We start from the raw sequence: 26,771 nt of genomic DNA on the forward strand, positions 1-26,771 counted from the left end.
CCATGATTTGATAAATTATGAATCTGCATTACATTGGAATGCTTGCATGTTGATACACATTATCATGGCCAGTGGTTCTTGAGAATAAGATATATATATATATATATATATATATATATATATATATATATCAGGAACTGATCGTTGATCATTTATTCTTTTAAATCATATATATACATATAAATGTGTGTGTGTGTGTGTGTGTGAACAGAGCGGATAAAAGGACTCTGTGGTTTACTATGGTTAAATTAAGTACATTATGAGCATTTTCGCCTTTTCTATATTCGAATTTTACCGGCTTACAACTTATAGAAATGTACAGTAGTATCGTTGTGAGATTCTTCGGTGCTATATACATGATTAAAGTCAACTGATAAAAATAAGTCGTACAGGCCTTTAACCAATCAGTACACTTTGTCGTACAGGCCTTTAACCAATCAGTACACTTTGTCGTACAGGCCTTTAAGCAATCAGTACACTTTGAATTGTAGGAGATCTCGCATCACCTCTCACACAGTTATACTTTATCCCGTACATGCTACCGTACCAGCACGATTGATTGCCGTCCCTCTCGAAAATCTTTCACTCACAAAGAGGTGTCACCACTGCTGGTGATGGGCTGCAAGATTTAGCCCTATGATCAGCGCTTACAGCCTTTGGGCAGGGAGAGATCTTTAACGGGGCCTCGTTTTTTGCGGTCTCATCCGAAGGACCGCCCCATCTAGTCGCCTCTTACGACAAGAATGGGGTACTGAAGACCTATTCTAACCCGGATCTTGGTAACAAATATCAAGAGAGTGTGACACATGAGTTGTAGGATATAACACATATTCCCTGAGGTAAAGCGAACATCGGTGATCACAATAGGCCTAAATATCACAAATGTCTCCCCGTCACAAAACCTGAAATGACGAGTGAATCTGTAGATGACGGCATCGAAAAACCAAATTCCCCGTTGAGGTCTCATCGTATAGAAATCCATCTCAGAGATCGATATTGTACTTTTTTGATTGATTGATTTAACGTCCCTCTCGACAATATTTCACTTATATGGAGACGTCACCGCTGTTCGTGAAGGGCTGCAAAATTTAGGGATATGATCGGTGATTATGGCCATTGAGCAGGGAAAGATCTTTATCATATGCTACACCTGCTGTGACCCGGGGCCTCGGTTTTTGCCGTCTCATCCGAAGGACCACCCCATTTAATCGCCTCTTACGACAAGAAAGGGGGTATTATGAGGACTTATTCTAACCCGGATCTCCACGATGAGAAATTTCTAAAAGTTGTATGTATTCCTATGTAATTCTGTCCCGAGATAAAACATCAAATTAATAACTTCATTTTCACTGTTTAACACTGAAACCTATATTACAAAGATCAACAGTGAATATATTGACTATCACGTTAATCAACACCCAACTCTAGGCATGTAACAACTAACACGTTCCCTTTGTTTAATATAAGGATGTCTTGTCGGGATGTACAAACAATACATCCTTTTATAAAAACTGAATTTCACTCTCTCATCGACCAGTTTGGCTGTCTGGGTGAATGGACTCGGATTTGTGTCTGCAAATCAAACGTTTTACTTCATGTCGAAATTTGGCATCAAAGAATCCATAGATAAAGGGGTTAACCACATGATTAACAATATACAGTCTGTACAAAAACAGCAGTCCTATGATAACCGAGTCGGGTTTTCTCCAAAACGATTGCACAAAAACAGACTCGAGCAGCATGATAACTATTCGAGGCAAGTATGCGATCACAAACACCATTGTGATCGTCATGAACATGTACGAGTATCTGTAGTGTCGAAAGTGGTACTTCATAGCCGGAAAGTTTGCTTTTAATAAAATATCTTGAGATTTTCTTTTGGTGCAAGTTGTTTCATCTTCTGGGCGAGGTCTTTGATTGTCACTGCTTTCATGATCATGCAGGTTACTAGGATTTTCTTCGAATTCTCCCCTTTCTACACTGTGAGGATCAGATGTCTCAACACTTCTGGTTTTTCGTTTTATATCAGAAATGGTGGAGACTGAAAGTTCAGGTCGAGGAATGGTTTTCATTCCTCTTAACGACTTTCGGTACACCATGACCTTACTGTAGATAGTTTTCCCAATGAAGATGTAACAAATCGTGATGACGATTATACCAGACACAGCAAAGACGAACAGAAACACGTTGTATCCCAACAGTGCCCCCGCCTTGCCACTGTGACCACATCGGTACCCCACCAACGTAATATTGTCCGAACTGTAACTTTCATTTACCACGCGAATTTCCCCATACAAGAATAGTGTAGGAATTGACAGTATTGTGGCAACGGTGACTGTTCCCCAAATTACCATTCTCTTTATCTTTAAAGACCACTTCTTGAAGAACGGACGACACACCTTCAGGTATCGTTGGAAAGCAATGACCATAAGCAAAGTTCCCCCAGACATGGTTGAAGCCTGGCTGAAGAACCACAAAATGCGACAGAGGGAATTCCCTGGAAATCTCACAGGCAGAAGATTCAGGGCCAACGCATATGAGGATCCAATGATACACGAACAAGCGTCTACAGCCGCCAGAGAGGGGATGAAGTAACGATCGTCGCTCTTCTTAGACATCCGAAAGACATAGATCAAGATAACCAAGCCATTTCCAAAGACTCCAAGAATCAAATAAAGGCACAACACTATGTTATTTCCGACCAGGTAATCAGACAGTTCGGAATTCCACGTCTCAAGATTCATGTCCCCGAATCCTATGCATCAACAGATCTTTGTCGCCGAATATGACGGTCTCGTATCAAGTGAAAGGATTAGATAAAGTAGGCTCCTTAAAAACGATCCGAGATTTCCTGAGTGATACACGTGCTTTTAAAGAGTTTGAAATCGGGGAGTTCTTTTGAAGTGTGTCAGTGCTGTACGTAATAGTAACCTATAGTGTGCATGTCCGGTTGCACTAAAGGCATGTCAGTAGCTCTCGAATTTCCGATTTCTATGTGACCGTCCGATGTGTCTACAATAATTTATCGCTTGTACAAATGAAGTGCTGTTTGTTTCCTTGGTGTTGCAAGTTTTCTAAATGCTAAGGCGTGGAGAAGTCCTGATGAAAGTAGAACCGTTTTCTCACACAACAAAAGTTCAGTTGTACTATCAGAGTGCATTGGTACATGGCGGAATTTTAGGAATGCTGTAGTGGGATATTATAAATACCTTTATTCAAGTCAAACACTCCTGGCATTATTCAAAACAGATCAATTTGTCGGGAAAAAGTCACATAGGAGCAGCGGAGGATCTGGAGGAAGGGGGGGGGGAGGTTACAGGGATTGCAACTCCCCCTTCACCCTTTAGTTGAGGATCTTTTTAAATAGATAATATTTTGACATTTGTGGGTCTTCATCTCCCACCTTTCTTGGATTCGATAGAAAAGATAGACGTGGGTCCCCCCTTTGAAACTTTTCTGGGTCCATGTCTGAAAAGGCTTCTATACATTGTATTCACACATCAATTCAATTATTGCTTTCATCAATTAAATTGATGTGTGCATCAATGTGGTGGAACTATTGCTCGCAAAATTTAATTTGGAGCTTTGATGATCTCTTTAATTCAATTGAAGATATCTTTAATTTTTACAACGATTTTGTATAAGGCATTAATGAGCACATCATTTCCTTTAAAGAGAGCAACAATTCAATTTCAAAGATATTGAAAATAAATCTTAATAACTAATTACTCTCTCTAAATGAATTGCACACATCCAAAGCATTAATTCAATGGAAGAGGGCGATAATTTGCTTCTCGGTGCTCTTCATTGCATCAGAACGGTGACCAGTTTATTCATATACAAGTTGTTCCGCCATCAGCAGTGTTTACTGTGGCCTATGGCAAGCCCTTTTACTATTTATTCGTAAAATAAGATATCTCTGTAAGTTAGAGAGATATCTTTTTACGCTCTTTGTCTTTTTCTTTAAACAAATGAGATATCTCTTTGCGCTTGGGAGATATCTCTCAAAGCTAGAGAGATATCTCTCAAAGAGAAAGAGATATCTCTCTAGCGTAAAGAGATATTTCTCTATCAATGTTAAAAGAGATATCTCTTTAAATTTTCAAAAAGAGATATCTCTTTAACCTAAAGAGATATCTCTTTAGATTTTTCTCACGGTGATCATAATGACTTGTCCCTGTTGCATTGTCATTGAAATGATGTAACCAGGGGCGGATCCAGGAATTGCGGTTACGGGGGGCACCACTTTATGAGGCAGTGGGTCCAGGGCAAAGCCCTGGTGGGGATCCAGGGGGCAAAGCCCCCGGAAACTCATGGATTTTACATACATGTATTTTATGGGGCTTGAAATATTTCTCCTATTTAGTCATTTGTACTATTTTCTATCATTTTGATAAGGTGAAATTAATAAAATGACCCAAATTTTAAGGTTTTTCTGGAAAAAATTAAGTTCTCCCAATAAAGTAATTCAAGAAATCAAAAGATTTTGTCATCTATTTCTCCAGGAGTGGAAGAAATTATTGCTTCTTTTATCGTTTAGTACATTTTCCAAAACAAGATACCGCAATTTACCTTAAATTTGAGAATTTTAGGGGGAGAGCGCGCCGGCTGCGCCCCCCTCTAAATCCGCCACTGGAGGGGCGGATCCAGGAATTGTAGTTACGGGGGGCGCCACTTTATGAGGCAGTGGGTCCAGGGTGAAGCCCTGGTGGGGGTCCAGGGGGCGAATCCCCCGGACACTCCTGGATTTTACAGATTTTATGGGGCTTGAAATATTTCTCCTATTGAGTCATTTACCCTATTTTCTATCATTTTAATAAGGTGAAATTAATCAAATGACCCAAATTTTAAGGGTTTTTTGGAAAAAATTAAGTTCTCCCAATAAAGTAATTCAAGAAATCAAAGGATTTTGTCATTTATTTCTCCGGGAGTGGAGGAGATTATTGCATATCGTTTAGTACATTTTCCGAAACAAGATACCGCGAATTACCTTAAATTTGAAAATGTTATGGGGCTAAATCTGCCACTGGTCAAAATCGGGGGGGGGGGGGGGGGGGGGGGGGGGGGGGGGGGGTGTAATGCCAAAGCCGGGAAAAAGATTGTGCCAACAGGCGCTTGCTTGATATTTTTATTAAAACTTACTATGCAAATTATTAAGCAAGCGCCTGTTGGTGAATTCATCCACAGAATACACCGTGTAAAAATACATAATGCATTAGTATGAGGTATCAATATGAAATGGTGGATTCTGAGGATGACTTCCTGTTCTCTCTGTAATTTCTGCATCCCTTGTTCATAATAAGCCTTTTGATTTTGCAAAATGTTGACCTCCTCATAATATTATTGCATAATATATTTTCCGTTTCGTTTCCTTTTCCGTTCCGCGTCTTAGCAACACCCCAGCCATCATGGTAAGATTTGCTTTGGCGGGCTTCCGTTTTAGGGAGAATTCCTTAAGTATTCAAACTAATAAAAATATTGGAAAGAGATATCTCTTTCTCTTTGAGAGATATCTCTTTTTCAACGATTAAAGAGATATCTCTTATACTTTGAGAGATATCTCTCTAGGAATTCTTAGAGATATCTCTTTAAGTGAAGGAGATATCTCAAAGTAAAAGAAATATCTCTTTAAGTGAAAGAGATATCTCTCTAAGTGAAAGAGATATCTCTTAAAGTATAAGAGATATCTCTCTAAGTGAAAGAGATATCTCTCAAAGTGAAAGAGATATCTCTTTAAATGTAAGAGATATATCTCAAAGTGAAAGAGATATCTCTCAAAGTGAAAGAGATATCTCTCAAAGTGAAAGAGATATCTCTCTCAGTGAAAGAGATATCTCTTTTTAGAGAGATATCTATTAAGATTAAGAGATATCTCTCCTTTTAAAGAGATATCTCTTTAATTAAAAGAGATATCTTATTTTTCGAATATATAATACAAGGGCTTGCCATAGTGGCCACATTTGAATGATCAGAATAAAATGGCACTAAGCTAAGTGTTTTACACAATTAGAAGTAATGTTAATTCCTATGTAGCATTCATCTTCTGTTGGTTTGGTCCTCGAGCAAAGATATATCAAACTGTTAGTGTTAGGTGTCTTAAAACAAGTATTTACCGTTTTATCTTTCAAATGTGCAGTAACATTTTCTACTTGGGGCTCTTTCTGAAACTCTTTGATTCCATTACCAATTCTTTATCAGGTACATCACTATTACAGTTTAGTTTTGCACGATACTCTTGAATACCTTTTGAAATTTTCAGGCCCTGGTCGCTTTCACATATTCTTGTCAAAATCCTCCATTTCAGGCATGTCAAACTTTAAAACCATTTTTTTCCCTTCGTTTTATATAAATTATTGTTTTCATTGCAGTTATATTTTCATGGCTTTGGTCAACAGTTAAAATAGTGACAATTATAAACTACAACAAAACTTAGACTGAATAGTGCTTCTATCTGGCAGAAAATAAATTTAATAAAAGTAGCATTCCCCAGTGTATGGTTTTCATTAGCTCAAAAAGAACAAATTTGAATTTTTTCCCCAGTTAAAATGTAAAATTTAATTGTAAACCACATGTATCTTATAATAGTTATAGTTTAGCATAGTTCAAATTATTATGCAAGGTTGTGAATATGCTCAAACTTTACAAGTCTTACGAAGATATGATATTGTATATTTTTTTCAGATTTATGGGGGGGGGGGGGTGTACTTGTTGTAGAGCTGATAGCTTCTAATATAATGCGTCAACAGGTGATTTTCTTACTCAAATCCTTATTCCAAGATAATAATCTGTAAATTAAAAACAATTAATTCAAGGTTTAGTCCATAAAAATTAGGGAAAAGACCAATACTGACGTCAAATGATATTTCCTACAGTATTTCTTTTAACATATTTGGGCTCACAAAGTATACATTATGAAAATATTTATTCCAATTTATTAGAATAAATGATTACATATCATTAAATAAAGGGTATATAATCTATGTTGCTTATTACAGCCCATTTGTTTGGAGAAATAATAATTATTAAGAAAAATAAAGAAGGAGGAGTGCATTTTCCTTAATGTTGATGGGGTGCTTACTTTTGAGAAGCAATAACAATGAAAATGGCATGTCAACATATATATTTTTCAATGTCCATCTATTACTGGAATATATATTTATCTTGTAAAGGCAATTTTTTCATGATGAGTCCATTTAAGGCTGAGTATAGATCTACCTTAGTTAATAAAAAAATAGTTTTCCTGTAAACAGACTATTTTTAAAAAAGGCCTCTGAGAATTGGCATAAATCAGAGGCTCTCGACATTTTAAATATACTTAAGTTAATAAAAAAATTGTTTTCCTGTAAACAGACTATTCAACAGTTTATTTACAGGAAGACAATTTTTTTATGATATATATTTAAAACATTGAGAGCCTGTGGCATAAATGATACATTGTAAACCCCTGCACATATCCTGTGACTAGTGATATTGCACATGGGTATCACAAGGAATTCAAATACATATACAAGCATATGTGCCATAACTGCACATACTTATCATTTAGTTTTGTTATATCATCAAAAGCATAATAAGATATGTGTTTTGTCATCATACTTTTATCAAATCATTGGTTTTATGTCATTCCTTGTCTAGTAATACATGTAAATATTCACATACAGTTAATGAATGATATTGCATAGTTGAAATACATGAAAGACATGTGAATTATAAAATACATTTACCAGAGAAAATAATATATTAGATACACAATGCCCAGCAGACACACAGACACCAGCATCGTCTTCCTGTTCTCTTTGCGCAGCTCCTTCAAATCAGTCTCTGAAAAAGTGAAACCCATTGTCATGGTTCTCTACTCAAACGTCCATATTTTTAAAAGGACGAATTAGTTCATTTATGCTAGCCAAGGGTTTTCCGTCTGCTCCGTTCCCAATGATGAAGAACCCTGGGCTAGCAAAGATGAAATCAGTTCAACAAATTAATTGTCAAGTTTAAAATTGTCCTTCAAATTATAAAAGCGATAAGAATGGGAACACCCTGGGTCATATTTAAAAATATGTTTGTTTTCCCTCTCCCGACCCTAAATTTCAGAGGAAGGTCGGTAGGTAGGTAAAAAGTTTTTTTTTTAGCTCGCAGAATTTTATTTAGTATTAAATAATCATTAACAACACCGATACCAAATCGTCATGAAGCACATCATTCCATGTTTCCTCGTCAAACTCATATAGTCAGTTCTTGCGTAAATTCTGCTTTGATTGCCACGTTTCGCAATTAGGGGAAGGTGTCGATATTTCGGACAGTACTTCATGTATTTCGGAAATGCTCATTATCTAACCACTAAACTTAGGCATTGGACTACATATATACATATTGGTTGATTCGACAAACACTCGGGTTTCTTCAGATTTTTTCTGCTATCTATGCCACATACTAATAGTCACACTTAAATAAAGTTAGGGAGAATGTTGCAGCTATGGACAATGGTGTTATTTTGGACACATGGTGTTATAAAATTGGTAAATTCGGTTGCTGTCTTTTATTTGTGGTTCACTGGCATTTTATGTTTTTGTTTTTGCACATTATCTTAATTTATATATGATAGTGATTTTCTTTATATTTTTAAATAATATCGATTAAAAGAGAATATCACTCCAAAATTCGATAACAGAAGCCAACAATTGTAGTCAACCGAATTTTCGCTGCCATTTGAGCAAACGATCAGTCTTGTGACTCAAAACAAAGCTCGACAGTTTGATAAAATGTTTTCAAGGAACTGTTTATGTGATGAAAGAACCTATAAAATCGATATTAGTAAGTACAAGAAGAATCATTTTATTGATTAGTTATGAGCTTAAAATTGAATTTGGCTTGTAAGTATTTAAAATCGGCCCCAGAATGCCGCCTCCAGCTGGAGGCGGTGAAGACCACCTGTATTTATATCATTATTTTTTAAGTTTGGATCGAAACCAAAGAAGATATAAAATACTGATCTGCACCATAAAAAAAAAACCTTCACCAGAATGGCATAATAAAAACTTAAGGGTCAGTGTTAATTTTCAGACTCGGTCGGGCGAGGGGAAACAAACAATATTTTTATTTTGGCCCTGACTGGTGTCAATCTTTAATATTGATATAATGTGGTGAGTTCCTGTACCTGATACCACTCATGGAGTGGAGTGTCTGAAGCTGTTCGGGAATTTAAAACACTTAACTTTATATGGAGAGCTGGTGGTGTCTCATGTTAATTGTAATCATTCTAACTGAGAATAAATGAGAATGCTCACCAAATGAGGAGAGCTTCTGTTTAATCTGTTTCTCCTCCTCCCATAAAGACTGTCTAAAATTGAACAAAACATGTCTGTCACACGTAACATGTATACACTAGAACTCACACAGGCCTATGTGGCTAGTGATTATGTTATTAACACAATGTTTGTTGTCATTAAACATGGCTAGTGATTATGTTATTAACACAATGTTTGTTGTCATTAAACATGGCTAGTGATTATGTTATTAACACAATGTTGGTGTCATTAAACATGGCTAGTGATTATGTTATTAACACAATGTTTGGTGTCATTAAACATGGCTAGTGATTATGTTATTAACACAATGTTTGGTGTCATTAAACATGGCTAGTGATTATGTTATTAACACAATGTTTGTTGTCATTAAACATGGCTAGTGATTTTGTTATACAACACAATGTTTGGTGTCATTAAACATGGCTAGTGATTTTGTTATACAACACAATGTTTGGTGTCATTAAACATGGCTAGTGATTATGTTATTAACACAATGTTTGTTGTCATTAAACATGGCTAGTGATTATGTTATTAACACAATGTTTGGTGTCATTAAACATGGCTAGTGATTATGTTATTAACACAATGTTGGTGTCATTAAACATGGCTAGTGATTATGTTAACACAATGTTTGGTGTCATTAAACATGGCTAGTGATTATGTTATTAACACAATGTTTGGTGTCATTAAACATGGCTAGTGATTATGTTATTAACACAATGTTTGGTGTCATTAAACATGGCTAGTGATTTTGTTATACAACACAATGTTTGGTGTCATTAAACATGGCTAGTGATTATGTTATTAACACAATGTTTGTTGTCATTAAACATGGCTAGTGATTATGTTATACAACACAATGTTTGGTGTCATTAAACATGGCTAGTGATTATGTTATTAACACAATGTTGGTGTCATTAAACATGGCTAGTGATTATGTTATTAACACAATGTTTGTTGTCATTAAACATGGCTTGTGATTATGTTATTAACACAATGTTTGGTGTCATTAAACATGGCTAGTGATTATGTTATTAACAAAATGTTTGGTGTCATTAAACATGGCTAGTGATTATGTTATTAACACAATGTTTGTTGTCATTAAACATGGCTAGTGATTATGTTATTAACACAATGTTTGTTGTCATTAAACATGGCTAGTGATTATGTTATTAACACAATGTTTGTTGTCATTAAACATGGCTAGTGATTATGTTATTAACACAATGTTTGTTGTCATTAAACATGGCTAGTGATTATGTTATTAACACAATGTTTGGTGTCTTCATCATATCAAACAGGGCTAGTCATTATGAATTTGTGATATACACGTATAACATAATGTTTGTTGTCATCAAATTGTGGCTTGATGTACATGTATATCAAAGAGAATGACAAAGTTCAAAGTCCTCTCAAGCAAAGAAGGCAAACAAGGCAGATGCCTAAATGAGACAACATTTGATGTCATCAGTTACAATTGAGTATTATGATATATTAAGCAAAAAATAATTCTAGATTCCTGTGGGTGAAACACCAGCCTTATAACAGATTCCAGAAAAGGACATGCAATTTAAGCTTTTAGAACTTAAATCAGATCTCATTACAAATACTTACAATATCTATATTAAGGGCCATTCAATCCATATTCTGATCCTGCTAGAATTGGTATTTTGTGAATGGAGAAAAAATTCCATATATTGTGAAGTAGGACTTAAACTCCAGAGGTTGGACACACAGCACATAGAAATACTTGATTCATGCGAGTTAGATACATGATATCTGTGAAATGGTTGTCATGTTCTAGTTACAAGGTAATTAAATATTGGTAATACCTTTCAGTCTCCGAGAGTTCCTTCAGCCGTAGAGTATCATCAATGGTCTGCAACCTTGAATCACAGTCTTTGATCTTTATTTCTAGGTCATCAATCTGTCGTTAATCAAAATGATTACAGGTATATATAATAATAAACTTCATCTCTGATTTTTATTTGTAATCAGTCCTAGGCCTACATACAGAATTGCAAATCCAAGTACAACTTTGTAAATAAAGAGTATAATTACATATGAATCCACAAACAAAATATCATGGTGTGTTGCAGTAGGGAAAACAAATCATATTGAACACACCTACATGAAATTGTTCCTAATATTTACAGAATAGATAGCTCAATCTATGCAACTTTCTAAAAGAATTAATCCTTTTTATCTTAATCAAATTGGACATGAATGATCGATTTGATACTTTGTGGAAAAATTAGTGATGCTTTCATTTCATATGAAAATTCAAGACGATTCAATTCTTTATACATGTGTAGCAGTCAGGGCATTAGTATTGTAGTGGTCAGCTGGATTCAATTGCCGGTGGCCAGTTAGCTTGGTTGGTAGAGCACCTGACTAGAGATTCGGGGGGCCTGGGTTAAAATCCCGGTCTGGTCCGTTGCATTTTCTTCCTTCCGGTTACATTTGGTGCCATAGACCAGTCCCTGGAACTGACAGGTTGAAATGCCTGCTAGGGATAAAGATCCTGGGTTGATGTCTTTAAGTGTAAAGACATTTAAGGAGCGAGGAATGTAGCGGTCAGCCGGGTTTGATTGCCGATGGCCCAGTTGGTAGAGCACTTGACTAGAGATTCAGGCAGCCCGGGTTCGAATCCCGGTCTGGTCTGTTGCATTTTCTCCCTTTCTGTTACACATGTATACTTAAACAAGGTTCAGTCCTTTATAGAATCAGACAGGGTTCAGTCCTTTATAACACTAGACATGATTTAGTCCTTTATAACACTAGACAGGGTTCAGTCCTTTATAACACTAGACATGATTTAGTCCTTTATAACACTAGACATGATTTAGTCCTTTATAACACTAGACATGATTTAGTCCTTTATAACACTAGACAGGGTTCAGTCCTTTATAACACTAGACAGGGTTCAGTCCTTTATAACACTAGACAGGGTTCAGTCCTTTATAACACTAGACATGATTTAGTCCTTTATAACACTAGACATGATTTAGTCCTTTATAACACTAGACAGGGTTCAGTCCTTTATAACACTAGACATGATTTAGTCCTTTATAACACTAGGCATTGTTTAGTCCTTTATAACACTAGACATGATTTAGTCCTTTATAACACTAGACAGGGTTCAGTCCTTTATAACACTAGACAGGGTTCAATCCTTTATAACACTAGACATGATTTAGTCCTTTATAACACTAGACATGATTTAGTCCTTTATAACACTAGACAGGGTTCAGTCCTTTATAACACTAGACATGATTTAGTCCTTTATAACACTAGACATGATTTAGTCCTTTATAACATTAGACATGATTTAGTCCTTTATAACACTAGACATGATTTAGTCCTTTATAACACTAGACATGATTTAGTCCTTTATAACACTAGACATGATTTAGTCCTTTATAACACTAGACAGGGTTCAGTCCTTTATAACACTAGACAGGGTTCAGTCCTTTATAACACTAGACATGATTTAGTCCTTTATAACACTAGACATGATTTAGTCCTTTATAACACTAGACATGATTTAGTCCTTTATAACACTAGACATGATTTAGTCCTTTATAACACTAGACATGATTTAGTCCTTTATAACACTAGACATGATTTAGTCCTTTATAACACTAGAACACTAATCCAGTCCTGTCTATGGCTGTGTAGGGTAAGCAGATTCCACAAAAATGAGCACAATACAATTTTTCAGTCATGAAATCTGGTTTCTCTATTTGAAAGCCAATGTTTTGGGAAATGAAACTGTCACCTAAAAATGACCTTTCATCAAAACTGTATTTATAAAATGTCTTAATCAACAACAATTATGATATCTGATATTGTGTTTAACAATCATAATAAATTGTTAAATCCAGTGTGCGAAATTAACTGTGGACTGATAGACAATGTCCATAGAATATCTCATCGGTCTGCATCTATCAAAACCTGTCTATGTATGAAATCTGACTAGGTCTCATAAACATTTGTGTTGCATTGATTTGTTCCTGCCCACCACTTTGCTATAATAAAATGTTCCACAATCTGATGAAAAATCATTTGAATCAAGAATACTCCATTTTTAATAAGAGTGGGGAATGGAACAGAATCAACTCGAGATGTACTTTATAGAGGGCAAAGCCCTCTCACGGCCCTTCGGGCCGTGAGAGCGGAGCTCTCCCTATAGGTAACACGTATATACATGTTTAAAAGGAAAATATAGGAAAATAATGAAAAATTAAACCATACCTATGGAACTTGAAAATTTTGGTACTAATGGCGTCGATTCGAATACTATCGCGTGGACATGTATTTCTCCATTTTGAATCTCGTCTACCCTAGTTCACGTCGTTCTGAGATGTTACATAAAATTCGTAAAAGCATGTAAATCTTATTTTCTTAATCATATATAATCACTCCACCATTAACGCCATGTTTGTTGTTGTGGTTCAAACGCTATGTTTGTAAATTTGCTAAATAACGACGCTGAATATAACGTCACAATGTACTGTTTACGTCAAATTGCGTTATATTTCCCGCATTCAATATATAGGCGGATCAAATATCCAAAATTAGGATGCTTTGATACAGCTCCGTCCTCGTGCTAACTTCGGGTTGTTTTTGTTCTGTTTTGGATAAAGATACTAATGCCAAAATTTGTTTGCTTCGCCCTCAAACATGGTCACGCCGTAAAACATATTAGCTTTCATCTTCGTGCATCTTTCATCAGTTTCTCCGTTCCAAACGTTGCATTTAGAACTGGGTTAAAAAAAAATAACTTAAAATCTGAAAATTCATAGGGTGAGAATGAAAATGAGCAAACTGGCAGTGAGAATGCTAGGCTTATAAGAAAGGCTGTGACTGAGAGAAACTCACTACTGAAGATCAGTGGTTGCAGTTTACACTATAGACCTTTACAGATAAAATTGCTGACTCCCGTGTTCTCACTGGTTATATCCCTTAATTGTCCAATATAATAAATAACTGCATTTTCGCCGATATCAGTTGGATATATCGGACGGAATAGTACCAAGCATAGGCTCTCCCCATTTCTAAGTTGGTAAATAAATAATTCTATTCCTTTATTGTAAACGTTCTATTTAAAAAACAAACAAATTATACCTGTGTTACAATGGTCTGCACCATTTCAGAAAACGTGGATTTGTTTACTTCCGGAAACGGAGTGCTACATTAGTCGTTCGTAAACCAAGTCGAAAATTTACCCTACAAAAGCAGCCGATCTATTAAGCATGGAGAAAATGACAAATTATTTTTTTATTGTTTCAGTAGAATAATTCCTTATTAATAAAGTGTATAAAAGTTCTAAAAAAGTAAGGTCTTATGCATCGTCGCAAGCCACTACTACATCAAAAATGAAATAAAATATTGAAAATTGAAAAACATTTATTTTAAAGTTTTGAACAAAGAAAGATTTGTAAATTTAGAAATAGGGCACTTTATCTCGGAATATTGAAAGATATGACAAAATTGTAAACACTGGTAGTAAAAAAAATCACACTTGGGGAGAAAAAAAAAAAAAAAGAAAAAAGAATTTGTAGAATGTGCGACTTGAACTATACATAGAGGAGACATTATTCTCAAGAAACAAATGCCTATGCCAAAAACATAAAAATACGACATTGGCCCTTAGAAATCTGAAATCTATGGGATAAATGTTTCCACCAATCCATAGAAGTTTGCAAGATATTTAGAAAACAATCAAACGCAGAAGACATGCTGTCTGAATTTTCTAGAAATTTAAGTGCGGTTAATATATCCGCCCAATGAATGAAAAGGAAATAAAGTATAATATTCCTAAACACATAGACTATTGAAATGATCTAAGAGTCTAGCACAAGGTTTATTTGATGATTTGCAACAAAATTGTTTTGATGATTAAATCGTAACTTTAAAGACCCAACTTTAAGTTAACGCCCCCAAAACAAAAAGAAATATTGAACGAAAATTATAAAAGTGTGCTCTTTCCAGTCTGATGAATAGAGCTAGTGAAGGGTTTGGTTTTAATCACTGTCCTTTCCACGCGGAAAAAAAGCAAGTGAATTAAGGTTTAATCCATTCGAGTACTTTCACGATTTTGTTAATAAATCATATAATCAGTTAAATGTGCTCGTCTGTCATACCTCTGTACAATACATTCCTGGGATCAATTCAAATTTTATGTGAACCTTATATATTTCAATCGAATGTATACTAATTCACATCAAAATCAACAAAAATAAGATTGAATTGATCTAGTACGGCCCCTAGCTGCCCCACCACTTCTATTTTGAACGGAAGGTAAATCAAAATCCACTGTAGGACGATATCTTACGATTGTTGAGGTAACGAATGATTAGGTCCTCCGATTGACGACATCGTAAAGTGAATAGACATACAATAATGTACATGTATGACCAGTAAAATAAGATATCCGGAGATATTAACACATGTATTTCCATTTCATTCAATGAATTATATGTTCCCTTCAATTTTAATCCATGACACGTCCAGTTATCGTTATAAATTTGAAGAATGCAAAGCAACGATGAACATAAATCTGATTGGTTGATATTATTTCCAAATAATTCGAGATAGATACAATGATTAAAATATTTGGCGACATACGGAACTAATTTAATTTATGAATGATCTTTCTATGATCAAAGAACAATTCTGCAGAGTGGTCAAAAAAAAAAAAAAAAAAAAAATAAAATAAGATACTTCCATTGAAAAATTAGAGAACTACATTGTATGTGTAGCAAGTAATCTGACATTTTGAGGAGTCCTTTCCTACTGGAAGTCGGTCAAATTCCAATTTTTTTTTTTTTTTTGCACGTGTGACAAGGCTTCCAAGTCCAAGGGACACAACTTTGTCAAAATCTATTCAACCAAAACCAAATAAAAACTTTACCTGGACGTCCTGATGATGCATCTTTATACCAAATTTCAGTTGAGTAACAGAGATAAAGAACAGCAACTAATTTATGACGGAATGATGAAAAAGGGCAACACTACATGCACCAGATATTTCATTGTGGGGGCATAAAAACCAAAAACAAAAAGCACTTCATATGGTAGTCGGAAATATCTGTCATTGCCCCAGTTTTATTATTTTGATATTCACAGTAAAACCGTTAATAAAGCTGAGGAAACATCAGATATTTCAGATTAAGTTCAATATTGAGCTGTAAGGCAGTGGAGCAGGACAGTAAACATATTCCACACCCCATCTACCACACAAATATACAACAATACAAAATGTTTTATTGTTTTCATTGTTTAATAACTTGTATCTATATTTTCACACAAAATTAAATATATTTTGGTGAAGTTTTGTTAATGGTGTTCATGACATTACAGTTTGAGAATTAAAAAAAAATCCATTCTCCCTATAAATACCATAACACCACAAAGACAGTGTACTAGCTTTCACCTTCATGTCCGTACCATGCAAAACCTGTCAACATGCACACATAACACAATAAACATCTTATTTGTCCTAAGAGTAGGAACAATGTTGCAAGACAAAACTCGGCTTGTAAAACATTTTACTGTAGAGAATTCCTTCATTATGCACTATAACAAATTGATTTTATATTCATCCGAAAGAAAAGAGAAACATGTCTCCCTAATATGGTAGTAATACCTAATTCTGTAATTTTATAAAATACATGTATAATTTTATTTCCTTTCTATCATACTCGTATAATATATATCAAATCTGTAACATAAATCCCTTGCTTCTATTGACTTATATATAAAATACTAGTTGCATAAAATTTTCTATCGACTGATATATTTCCACACTTATATGCAGTAGAATACCCAATGAGATAATGTAAACAAAATAAATATTTATGAATGACAATGCCCTAGCAAATATATACTTGATAATACATTACTTAAAATTTTAAAGACTGGAAGGTTTGTATGGACGGCAAACAGAAGCTGCCAAAAATAGCAAAGCAACAAAAATCAATATTATCAAAATGCTCATTAATCAACAAGATTGAAATAATACATGTACCACAAACTTTCATGAAAACGACATGATCTGATAATTACATTCCATAATCAATCACAGAGCATGACTTGGATGACAGGACATTGACTATAATTTAAATACAATGAACTTTTAAGTCTTAAAAACTATAAGTTAACACGGGTTGACTAGATACAGTTCATAGGATTTCTGGAAGGAATCACAAACATCACAAAATAAATATCAAGTAAAAATCTGAAACACCTATCTAAACAATGATTTACAATAACAAATTAAATACTCCTAGAGTTTAAAAAAAACCCAAACCTGTATGCCCCTGAATCTCTGATTACGAGGGCATAAAAATCGAAGATTCTCCCATGAGATTCAAAATACTAGTATCCCAAATACATAACACTCTATCAACTCAATACAATAAAATATAGTCAAGGTTTATCAAAACACATTAATCATTAACAATGCATTAATATTTTCGAAGCAGTGGAGGATTGACAACATCATCCTGATCGGCCGCTCAATCCATATAGCACCATTAATATCCAAAGCATCACAATCAAATACTTCTAATACTCATCAATCTTTACTCAAAGTAGAGAGGACTCCACAGAAAAAAAGGAAAGCTCTCTTCACCAAGATGCCTGCACCACTCCTAAACCTATCCTCTGAGAGCTAAAAGTAATAACACCAAATACAGAATTAAAAAACAATAGAGATAACTTCATTTATAATTTAGCAAGTTCTTTATTTGTTATTGGTACACTAGTACCGGGTAAGTCATTCATGAATATCTTTTTTCTATAGTTAAAAATTAATATAATAAGAGCGCTGTTGACTTTATTTTCAATTAAACTACCTATTACATCTATGAGACAAATGTATGGTATCAGTAATCTAAACATTGTAAATTGAAATGAAATTTTTCATGACCTTACCTTTCATCACCACCGATTCGTCAAATGCTCTCTCCTCTCTTCTATACACCATCAAATCCAACAGAAGAGAATATACATAAAAACACATGAATCAAATGAATAAATGAAAGTATTGTACGTCTTTGGCACCAATATAAAATATCACAGATAAGCAATTCATCCAGGGTTCCTGAGCGTGTCACCTTCGGGTTGTATGACTGCGTTTTAGCTTTGCCTTAATATCGGTGGATCGGATTGGCCGAATTTTGTGTGGATCAAAGCCATGATATGGCTCAACATCGTACACTACAGACATTGGAGACGGAGGTCTGTGGCGCGCCGTTAAACCGCTGACTTCTTCGTCGTACAGTTCGTAAGTTCCTGACATTGTGCCTGATATGCTGCGATGTCTGGCGTCCAGCAGATCAGAGGCGTAGTCGCTGTAGGAAGAGTAATGACATCTGGGTGTTGAACTCAGGCGTTCAGCACTCATGTGGGCCTCCCTATAAAATACACATGACAAGGGATTTTCATCATCACTAAAGTGTTAACCCATCTCTTTCACCAGTAATACAATGAAGTAATCCATTTATTTTAACAAGAGTACTGCCAACGCTGCATAATACCCCCGTGAAAAGCTAACATAGGGTGTTTTTCTTACACCATGATTTGTAGAACTTGCCTTAGTATCAGCAATCATCAGGGTGTGACACACTTTCTTTGCATCAAATAAACAAGACAAATCATGTACTCTCTATGTAATATTTTCACTTGGCATAAGATGTATGTGTACCAAGTTTAACGGTCTTTGATCCAATGAATCAGTCTGCATCCTGCTACTATGACTTTAACCTTTGACCTTAAGAAACAATAGGCATCCTCCACTTGGCATAAAGTGTATGTGTACAAAGTTTGACGGTCCTAGCCTCAACAGTTAAGTTTTTATACTACCTACAAGGTTTTCCAACTAAGTGATACTGTGACCTTGACCTTTGACCTATAAAATTGAAAAACAATAGGCATTTTCCTCTCATCATGGTGATCAAATGTACCAAGTTTCAATACCCCGGAGCTTATGGTTTGGTTTGTATCCTGCTAAAAAGGTTTTCCAACTAAGTGATACTGCAATGACCTTTGACCTATAAAATTGAAAAGCAATAGGCATCTTCCTCTCATCATGGTGATCAAATGTACCAAGTTTCAATATCCTGAAGCTTACAGTTCAGCTTGTATCCTACCTACAAGGTTTTCCTATTAAGTAATACTATGACCTTGACCTTTGACTTTGAAAAACAATAGGCATCTTCCTTTCATCATGGTGATCATATATACGAAGTTGTAATATTCTAGAGCTTACGGTTCGGTTTGTATCCTGCCCACAAGGGTTTCATACTAAGTGATACTACGACTTTGACCTTGAAAAAGAATAGGCATCTTCCTCTCATCGTGGTGATCAAATGTACCAAGTTGTAAAATCCTGGAGCTTACTGTTCGGTCTGTATCCTGCACACAAGGTCCGGACAGACAGACAGAGCAATACCATAATACGTCCCATATAAAAACATGTCTCCCAAAAACCCCATGTTTACAAGTTTTTGCCTTTGATAACTTTATAAATTGTAAAGACAGCCACTTCCTCATGAACGCAATGCCGATGTAAATAATGCCCAGTCATATGAATCTTGATAGACATAGTATGTCTATTTTAATGGTTGGGAATTCCGACAGAAAATAATGAAAGCAAAAATGTAAATGCAAGAAATACACGAGGATAACTGTAATGCTTCATGCTGGAATACGCTAGCGTGAAGTATTAACTTGCTTAATGAAGTATGCTAGCGTGAAGCATAAATTCATTTCTTAAATGGTCGTGACCCTTCAGGAAGGTAACGAAATCTTTTCCTTTACCTTTAATTTACAATATACATGTATGTAAGCATGTGCATAAAGTTTTTTTTAAAATACTAATTCTCTCCTGGTCATGCATGACAAAAACAATATGGGTCCGGTTACTGAAGGAGAGCCATTGCAAAAACTCTAAAAACTGGTCTAGGAGTAATGCGAAGAAAAAAACCCCACTCAAGCTGACCATTACAAGAAATTGAACACTTTTGTTTTAATAAAATCAAATAAAAGTAGAGCTGTACCTGATATTAGATTTCTTTTTGCTGTAAGAGTCCAGTATGTGTTGAGCCCTCCTGATCTCAGCCCTGTTTTGTAAACGAATCTGTTCTATCTCGTGTAACAGCTGTCGACTCTCGCTGCCCGAGTAGTAGTTCCTGGAATCTGGCTGATAGTCCAGTGACTGGTCACTCAGCGGTCGAAATCTTGGCTCTCTGGGCTCCGGTGAAATAGACCCAGTGGACAGCTGAGTAGGAGAGTACAGAGTATTACTGGGGGGTCTGGCATCCGAGGAAATACTACGGGGGGAGTCCCTCTCCCTGGTCTGAGGAGGTACAAGATAGGTGCTGTAGCCATAATCCACAGACGATGGTAGCTCATCTGCCACAGAGAAGGCAATCTTAGGAGAGAAGGTCAGCTGTCTGTTGTGGTTGGGAGGCCTGGAGGAATGGGCAGAATCTCGAGGTGAATACGTTGAGTAGTAGTCATGTCTATAAGATTCTAAGTCATGAAGGTGGTCCTGAGTACTTAATGACCTTGGTGAGAGGTAGTCGTGGTGAAGTCTAGGGCTGGGATGTGATGTTGTTCTGTGATGGAGTGATGGAGAACTTGACCTACTGACCCTATCCAGGTACTCGGGACTCTCTGTATGCTTAACGAGCTCTTTACGGAGGTGCACCAGGTGATCTCTGTGTTGTTTTGGAGTCATGTACTGTGATGAGGAATGAACAGATGATGTAGGACTAACACTTCTGGAGCTTCTTTCTGGAGGAGATCCATGGAAGGAATTGTTTAGGGTATGTAGTGTTCTAGACCTTTGGTAATTCTGGAGTTCCAGCATCCTCTCCACTTTGAAGGCCTCTATTTCAGCATTCCTTTTCATTCTCGAGAAATCTTGGTTTCTACCCTTTGTCCTGCCTCGGCCTGTTCCTTGCTTTCTCTCCAACCTCTCACGACAAATTTCTACGTCTGTCTTTGACTGCTGCAACTCCTCCCTGTACATAGAGATGTACTCCCGAGTGAGATGTGGCTGGTGTATTGTATTTCCTCTCTCTTCATCACTGTCCCATTGCTCATCCAATGACTTCAACAGAAGGTCAGTCTGACCTATACAGTAGTTAAGCTTGGCTTCCAACAGTTCTATAGTGAAACTGGCTGGGAGGTAGTTCAGAGATAGCAACTCGATCACCTGGACCCTTTCTTTATGAAGTTTATCTAGCTTTTGCTTTATCTGATCATTGTTCAGTCCTGTAATTGGCTGTGAATCGGGTTCACCAGTAATGGCAGACAGGTCAAGCTTTAGGTTGGGCCCTCCATTCTGGTAATCCTTTTCAGAGGATTCTGCACTTCCATTTACCATTGTGTGATAAGGTGTCTCTGTACTCAGATGTTGTAACCTTGACCTGAGCGGGACACTGATGTCTTGTGATGGAATTTCGGTTTCTATGGTTACTGGTGAGGTGGGTGGTGTTATACAGCCTTCATCATCACTGAGGACATCCTCCACTGTCTCAATGTTACCAGGCATTGTCAATCCATCATTTTGGTTGGTGGATGCATTCTTTTGTTTCATTCCGTTTATTGAAATATCTTTATCCTCTTTTGTATCCTGATTTGTCTTTTTGACTGATGTTGAAGACTGAAGATTCAATGTGGGTGGGAAGCTGTGTTGTTGGTTCGCCTTTTCAGCAACAAATTCTTCATGAACTCCATCCTGGGGCTTCTTCTCTTGCCTGAGCTTTTCTGTCACTTGTTTCCTGTTCTCTGTAGCCATTTTGAGCTTCTTCATCATCTTATCATGCTCCTCTTTCAGTTTTTCCATCTCGCTATTGTTAGCACTTAGGTTAGGAGAGCTATATTGAGTTTCTAGTTTATATTCCTTTTCTGTAATTTCATCACTTGGGTTCGTTTGCACTGGCTGACTCACATTTTCCGTTGGCCCTGATTTCTTCATTTCTTGTTTCACAGGTGATGGCTCACGACTCAGTCTATCAAAATAGTCCACAGATTCTCTCACTGGTCTCTGTTTTTCAGATACGATATTTCCATCCACCTCTGTGAGATCACTGGGTAGGAGGTCAGTTGTCTGAGTGTCAGATAACACCAGAGTTAGAAAGCTGATATCGGTCTGTGTGCTGGAGGTCTCCAAGTCCTGAAGTGAGGTGGTAGTTTGTGTTGTGTCATCTCTCTGTGTGGAAATCTCAACAGATCTGCATTGATACTCTCCTGGCAATCTGTTCTGTAAATTCTGAAGACGAGCATTGTTCTCTATGACAATAGAAGATAAATTTTGCCAAGTCTCTGTGTCCTCAGAGAGGTGTAGTTCTACTGGATGTGCTCGAGTCAACTCTTCTGTGCTCTTTGCTCTGTATGGAGAATCTAAACCAGGAAGGACTCTGTTACCTTTAACATGTGTTGGCAAAGGGGCTTCAGTCTGAGTTCCAAACTCCACCGTGCCTTGGGACACAGGTTCTATATGTCTGTTGTCATCTCTGTGCCGCATTGTTGAGTTATAACCAGTGTGTTGATGAGTGCTACTTGGATGTTCATGGTGGTTAGGGAATCGAGAGTACTGCATGTCATCCGATAAAATTTCTCCCGTTCGAGGTGTCTCTAGTTCTGTGAGTGAGAAATCACTGTCCCCGATCTCCGCTGAAGTTGAGGTGTCCTTGACATCCGATGTGTTCTGTGACTCCCTCTCGCTTGTTTCAACACAGGGCGGGAAGATGCCTTCATTGTTGCTGGAATCATCAGCCATGTCTATCCTGGTGTTCACCTCTAGCAAACTGGCAGACCTTGACCTATGAATCTGGTGCTGACTCAGACTTTGTTTCGGTAAATTGTCAGAAGACATTGAGCGAGTAGGAATGGGAAGGACATTTTCATCAATGCCATATTTGTGCCTCAGGGGTTTGTCATCTTCATTGTCTGTGTAGCTCCTTGGCCTTCTTTCCCAATTTTCACAACTATCAAAGTCATCCTCATTTTGTATGACAGAGTCTTTGTTTGAGCTTCTATTATCGTCATCACTCTCATTGCCCTGGTCTTCTAATACTTCATTACTGCTCAGAATATTGTACTCTGGTTGTTTTGATGTGAAAGACTTCAGTTGTTCCATGCTGTCTTTGCTGTGCGATTGACCCATAAACACGAATACAATGCTGTCATTCGAGCTGTTGTCATGCTCATCCTTCATTTCTTCATACTGATCCATGCAGGCTTCAGACATAGATCTTCGGATTTCTTCATACTCATCTGTTGGAACATCTGACATTGATGGTGATTTTTCTTTAATCATTCTGTATCTGTGATAAGGTTCTTCATCTGCTTGGTCAGTTTGTTGCTTTCTGGGCACTTCATAATCATTAATAAGAATTTCTCCTGGAGACAGAGATCGCTCACAACTGACATCAGAATCTGATTCTTCTGAGGAGGATGTTACCTCAATTGGAATATTTGGCCTCTGTTGTGCCTTATTCTCCTTCACATCGCTGATTTCTTGTTCAACATTTTCTTTCTTAGAGTCATCTTCAGATTTTGCGACATCACCACTATCTTCATCATCAAATACATTCCCAGAGTCTTTGAATAGAGATTTTTTGACACTTTTATTCTCGATTTCCAGTGCTTTTGTATTCAGGATCTCTGCTGGTATTTGTGTATTCAGGATCTCTGCTGGTATTTGTGGGGTCGCTGTCTGACTTGTCATCACATGTATTGGTCCAAGCTGTTCTCCAAATCTCAAAATTTTATCAGACTCATAAAGACGACTACCTCTGGGCGACACGGTTGTGGAATCCCCGTCCGTGTGGTAATCCGAACTTATAGCCGAGTCACTCTGACTCCTCACACGGCGCTGTAAACTTGCCAACTTCTGCTGAAGCTCTCTCTTCAATTCTCTGTGAAGACTGCCATCATCTTTTGTCTGCTTCCTGGGTATCGCCTTTGGTTCCTGAGAATCTGTGTTCACAGACACTGTTTGCAAGTCCTTCAGTACTGTTGGTATCAATAGTTTTGCAGTGGTCTTTGCAATCTTTTGAGGTTCCTCTGCCTGTTTGGTTTCCTCACCATCATCAAGTCGGGGTGACTGTTGAGGAGTTGTGTAAGATGAACTAGAGCTTGAGTGCACCTCCTCACAAATCTCCTCCACATAGTAGTTCCTGGTGGGATCATACTCATCGGAGTGTTCAGTGTCATCTGTGGTGGCTTTGATGGGATTTTCAATAAGATTCCTGAGAGTATCCATGGCACTAGGAGACTGAATAACATTTGAGGCAACTTCTGAGGAAGGTGAGGTCTCCGAACATTGTGGTCGACTTATTCTTTTCATTGGAGGACTGACTGAGTACATATCTTGTACTGTTGGACTAATGTTGTCTATGCTTTCTTCATTTGCATTCAGAACTGTTTGTTCACCAACCACACTGTATCTGTTAGGTTGCTGAGTTTCATCTGTAACCTTTGACCTTGGCGACGTGCTTTCATCTGCCGAGTCAGACATAAATGATATGTTTCCCCGTCTTCCATCACCAATCATTGTCCCATAGTCTGAGGTAGTATCTGATTCTATGGGAGAAGTTAATGACTTTATTCCTCTAGGATCATCTGATATCTGAACAGTAAGTGGAGGGCCCATCTCATCCACAAACTGATTTCCATATTCATTCAGAACCTGACTTTCTACATGATGTCCATTGTCAGTGGTCACAGAAGATAATCCCTGAAAATTTCTCTCAGAAACGATAATGTGAGTTGGCGACTCAGTGTCTGGTCTACTGAACACAACTGTTTCGTGGTTCACCGACTCATCACGATTTTCCACCCTGTGAGTGTCTGTATTTGTCACATTAATGTTAATAGTTTCCGGGATCGTTGTTGACAAAGTAGGTGAATTCAAACCATAAGTTTTATACTCCACTTTGTTCACATTGTAGAACACATTTGTCTCCTCTTCTTTCACAGTCACTTCATATCTGACAGGAGATTCAATGGGCACTGCTCTACCACTTGGAGGACTTTCCAGAATAAAACTTCCATGGTCAAAGAATCTGTCCGAGGAAGATGGAGATTGAGGTGATACTGTCTCCGTCTCCAGCGAGTAACAATTATCCTCCTCTGACGAAACATCCGAATCCTGTGTTGTGCAGTTTTCAGAAGGAGGAGAATTAGGGTCCATTGTCTCTGTTGACCACACATCGGTGTAGGCCATTTCCAACTTGGATTCTTTGTGTTTTCTTGGGGTCCTCCTCCCAGTTGGTGTATTGAGTCCTCCAGAGGCGCGAGATTTCCTGGGGGACGAGGAACTCTTATCTGAACTCCACACACTGACTGGGGATATGTTCAGCTGGTGGATCCCAAGTCGTGGAGAACGGAGTGAAGAATGGAGAGAGGACGATGGAGACATTAAAGGTGTATCTAGAGAAGAGAGATCCGTCTGCTGCTCACTGTCCCTTGTCTCGGAGGCGGCCCTTGACCCTGATTTACTGACTGATCCATATGAGGAATCCGCAGAGTTCATGTCACTGCGAAGTTTTTGTGGACGATGGGCAGTCCCATCACCTGCTGTCAGACTTGTCATCATGTTTGTCTGTTTGCTGTCTTCTGTAATACTTTGCTCCCTGTCATCTATTTCTCTTAAGACGGAACAGTACTGTTCTACTTCTGAATTCAAGCTGCTTAGAGAACCACTTCTTGGAAGAGATTTATTAACATCAGCATTTTCAAAGTTTTCTAAATGATTTTTGTTACAACATTTTTGGTCTGAATTGCCATTTTCACTTTTTTCTACTGCATCTTCTTCATCCAATATTCTCTCTGCTGTTTCAGTGAGGGAATTTTCTATGTCCTGTGTTGATTGGTCAGGCTGACTCAACTCCTCCCCTTTGCTGATGTCAGCTGTGTCAGAGTTGAGGCTTTCGCTCTCTGTGGTCAGTTGATATTCCTCTGAGCTGTGACAGTAGGGACACTTCCCAGACTTCTTGTATGGTTTGAGTTGAGTTCGTCTTCGCCGTCGAGATCCTGATGTTGGTCTTGAGCAAGACTTTGACTGGGAACCTGGAAAAGAAAATTTTAGTGTTGATTACTTTACAATTTCATTTTTTCTTTCTTCACAATTTAGTGGTATGTAATTTTACGAGAATCATTACAATTTCATTTTTTAAAAAAAAGTACCAAATAGCGAGTTTTATCCATGGGTCTAAAATTTGGCAATTTGCTGGCTCAAAGGAATGCCAATAATTTTAACGTAATAAATTTTGGCGGACAAGGAAGCGTTATCTGTTTTGCAAATACTAAAGTCACTATTGGGTGCATATTTGGCGAGTGAAATTTTGGCGGAAAGCTATCTAACCACTAAAATAAGCCAAATTTATCACCCAGTGGAAAAACACCGCCATACGGTACTTTAATCATTTATTGCTAGAC

At 37.1% G+C, this 26,771-nt stretch overlaps 3 protein-coding genes across 11 annotated transcripts in view; all 3 read right to left on the reverse strand.

The window, feature by feature from the left end:
• The window catches only part of LOC125649680 (uncharacterized), a 219,428-nt gene that overhangs the window by 142,939 nt on the left and 49,718 nt on the right, over positions 1-26,771 (reverse strand). For 8 of the 9 annotated variants that reach the window (XM_048877385.2, XM_048877384.2, XM_048877383.2 and 5 more), the window contains 3 exons: positions 20,375-26,402; positions 18,249-18,730; positions 16,575-17,985 (listed from right to left, as the gene is read on the reverse strand). In XM_048877385.2, the coding sequence (XP_048733342.2) occupies positions 18,427-18,730; positions 20,375-26,402 (6,332 nt within the window). In that variant the 3' untranslated portion in view covers positions 16,575-17,985; positions 18,249-18,426. Of the gene's footprint in view, positions 1-16,574; positions 17,986-18,248; positions 18,731-20,374; positions 26,403-26,771 lie in introns of those variants that run through there. The other variant, XM_056166339.1, reaches the window with a different exon arrangement.
• On the reverse strand, positions 1,444-3,051 carry LOC125652460 (alpha-2Db adrenergic receptor-like). The gene has a single exon (XM_048881680.2). The coding sequence runs from the start codon at positions 2,742-2,744 to the stop codon at positions 1,527-1,529; it is 1,218 nt and encodes a 405-aa protein (XP_048737637.1). The 5' UTR covers positions 2,745-3,051; the 3' UTR covers positions 1,444-1,526.
• LOC125652556 (uncharacterized) lies at positions 7,583-14,511 on the reverse strand. The gene is made up of 4 exons (XM_048881863.2): positions 14,436-14,511; positions 11,138-11,232; positions 9,285-9,337; positions 7,583-7,821 (listed from the first exon to the last, which is right to left on the reverse strand). Exons 1-4 carry the CDS (start codon positions 14,457-14,459, stop codon positions 7,721-7,723), a joined length of 273 nt encoding a protein of 90 aa, XP_048737820.1. The 5' UTR covers positions 14,460-14,511; the 3' UTR covers positions 7,583-7,720.

Source organism: Ostrea edulis, chromosome 5 (assembly GCF_947568905.1).
Source record: "Ostrea edulis chromosome 5, xbOstEdul1.1, whole genome shotgun sequence".
In the NCBI taxonomy this organism is placed as follows: domain Eukaryota; kingdom Metazoa; phylum Mollusca; class Bivalvia; order Ostreida; family Ostreidae; genus Ostrea; species Ostrea edulis.

Excerpts from the sequence above, each read along its gene's own strand:
- LOC125652460 (XM_048881680.2), bottom strand. The coding sequence starts at position 2,744 with ATGAATCTTGAGACGTGGAATTCCGAACTGTCTGATTACCTGGTCGGA.
- LOC125652556 (XM_048881863.2), bottom strand. The coding sequence starts at position 14,459 with ATGGTGCAGACCATTGTAACACAG. Across the intron at positions 9,338-11,137 it reads GAACTCTCGGAGACTGAAAG|ACAGTCTTTATGGGAGGAGG; the intron begins GTATTACCAATA and ends GTTCAATTTTAG. Across the intron at positions 7,822-9,284 it reads ACAGAAGCTCTCCTCATTTG|AGACTGATTTGAAGGAGCTG; the intron begins GTGAGCATTCTC and ends TCACTTTTTCAG.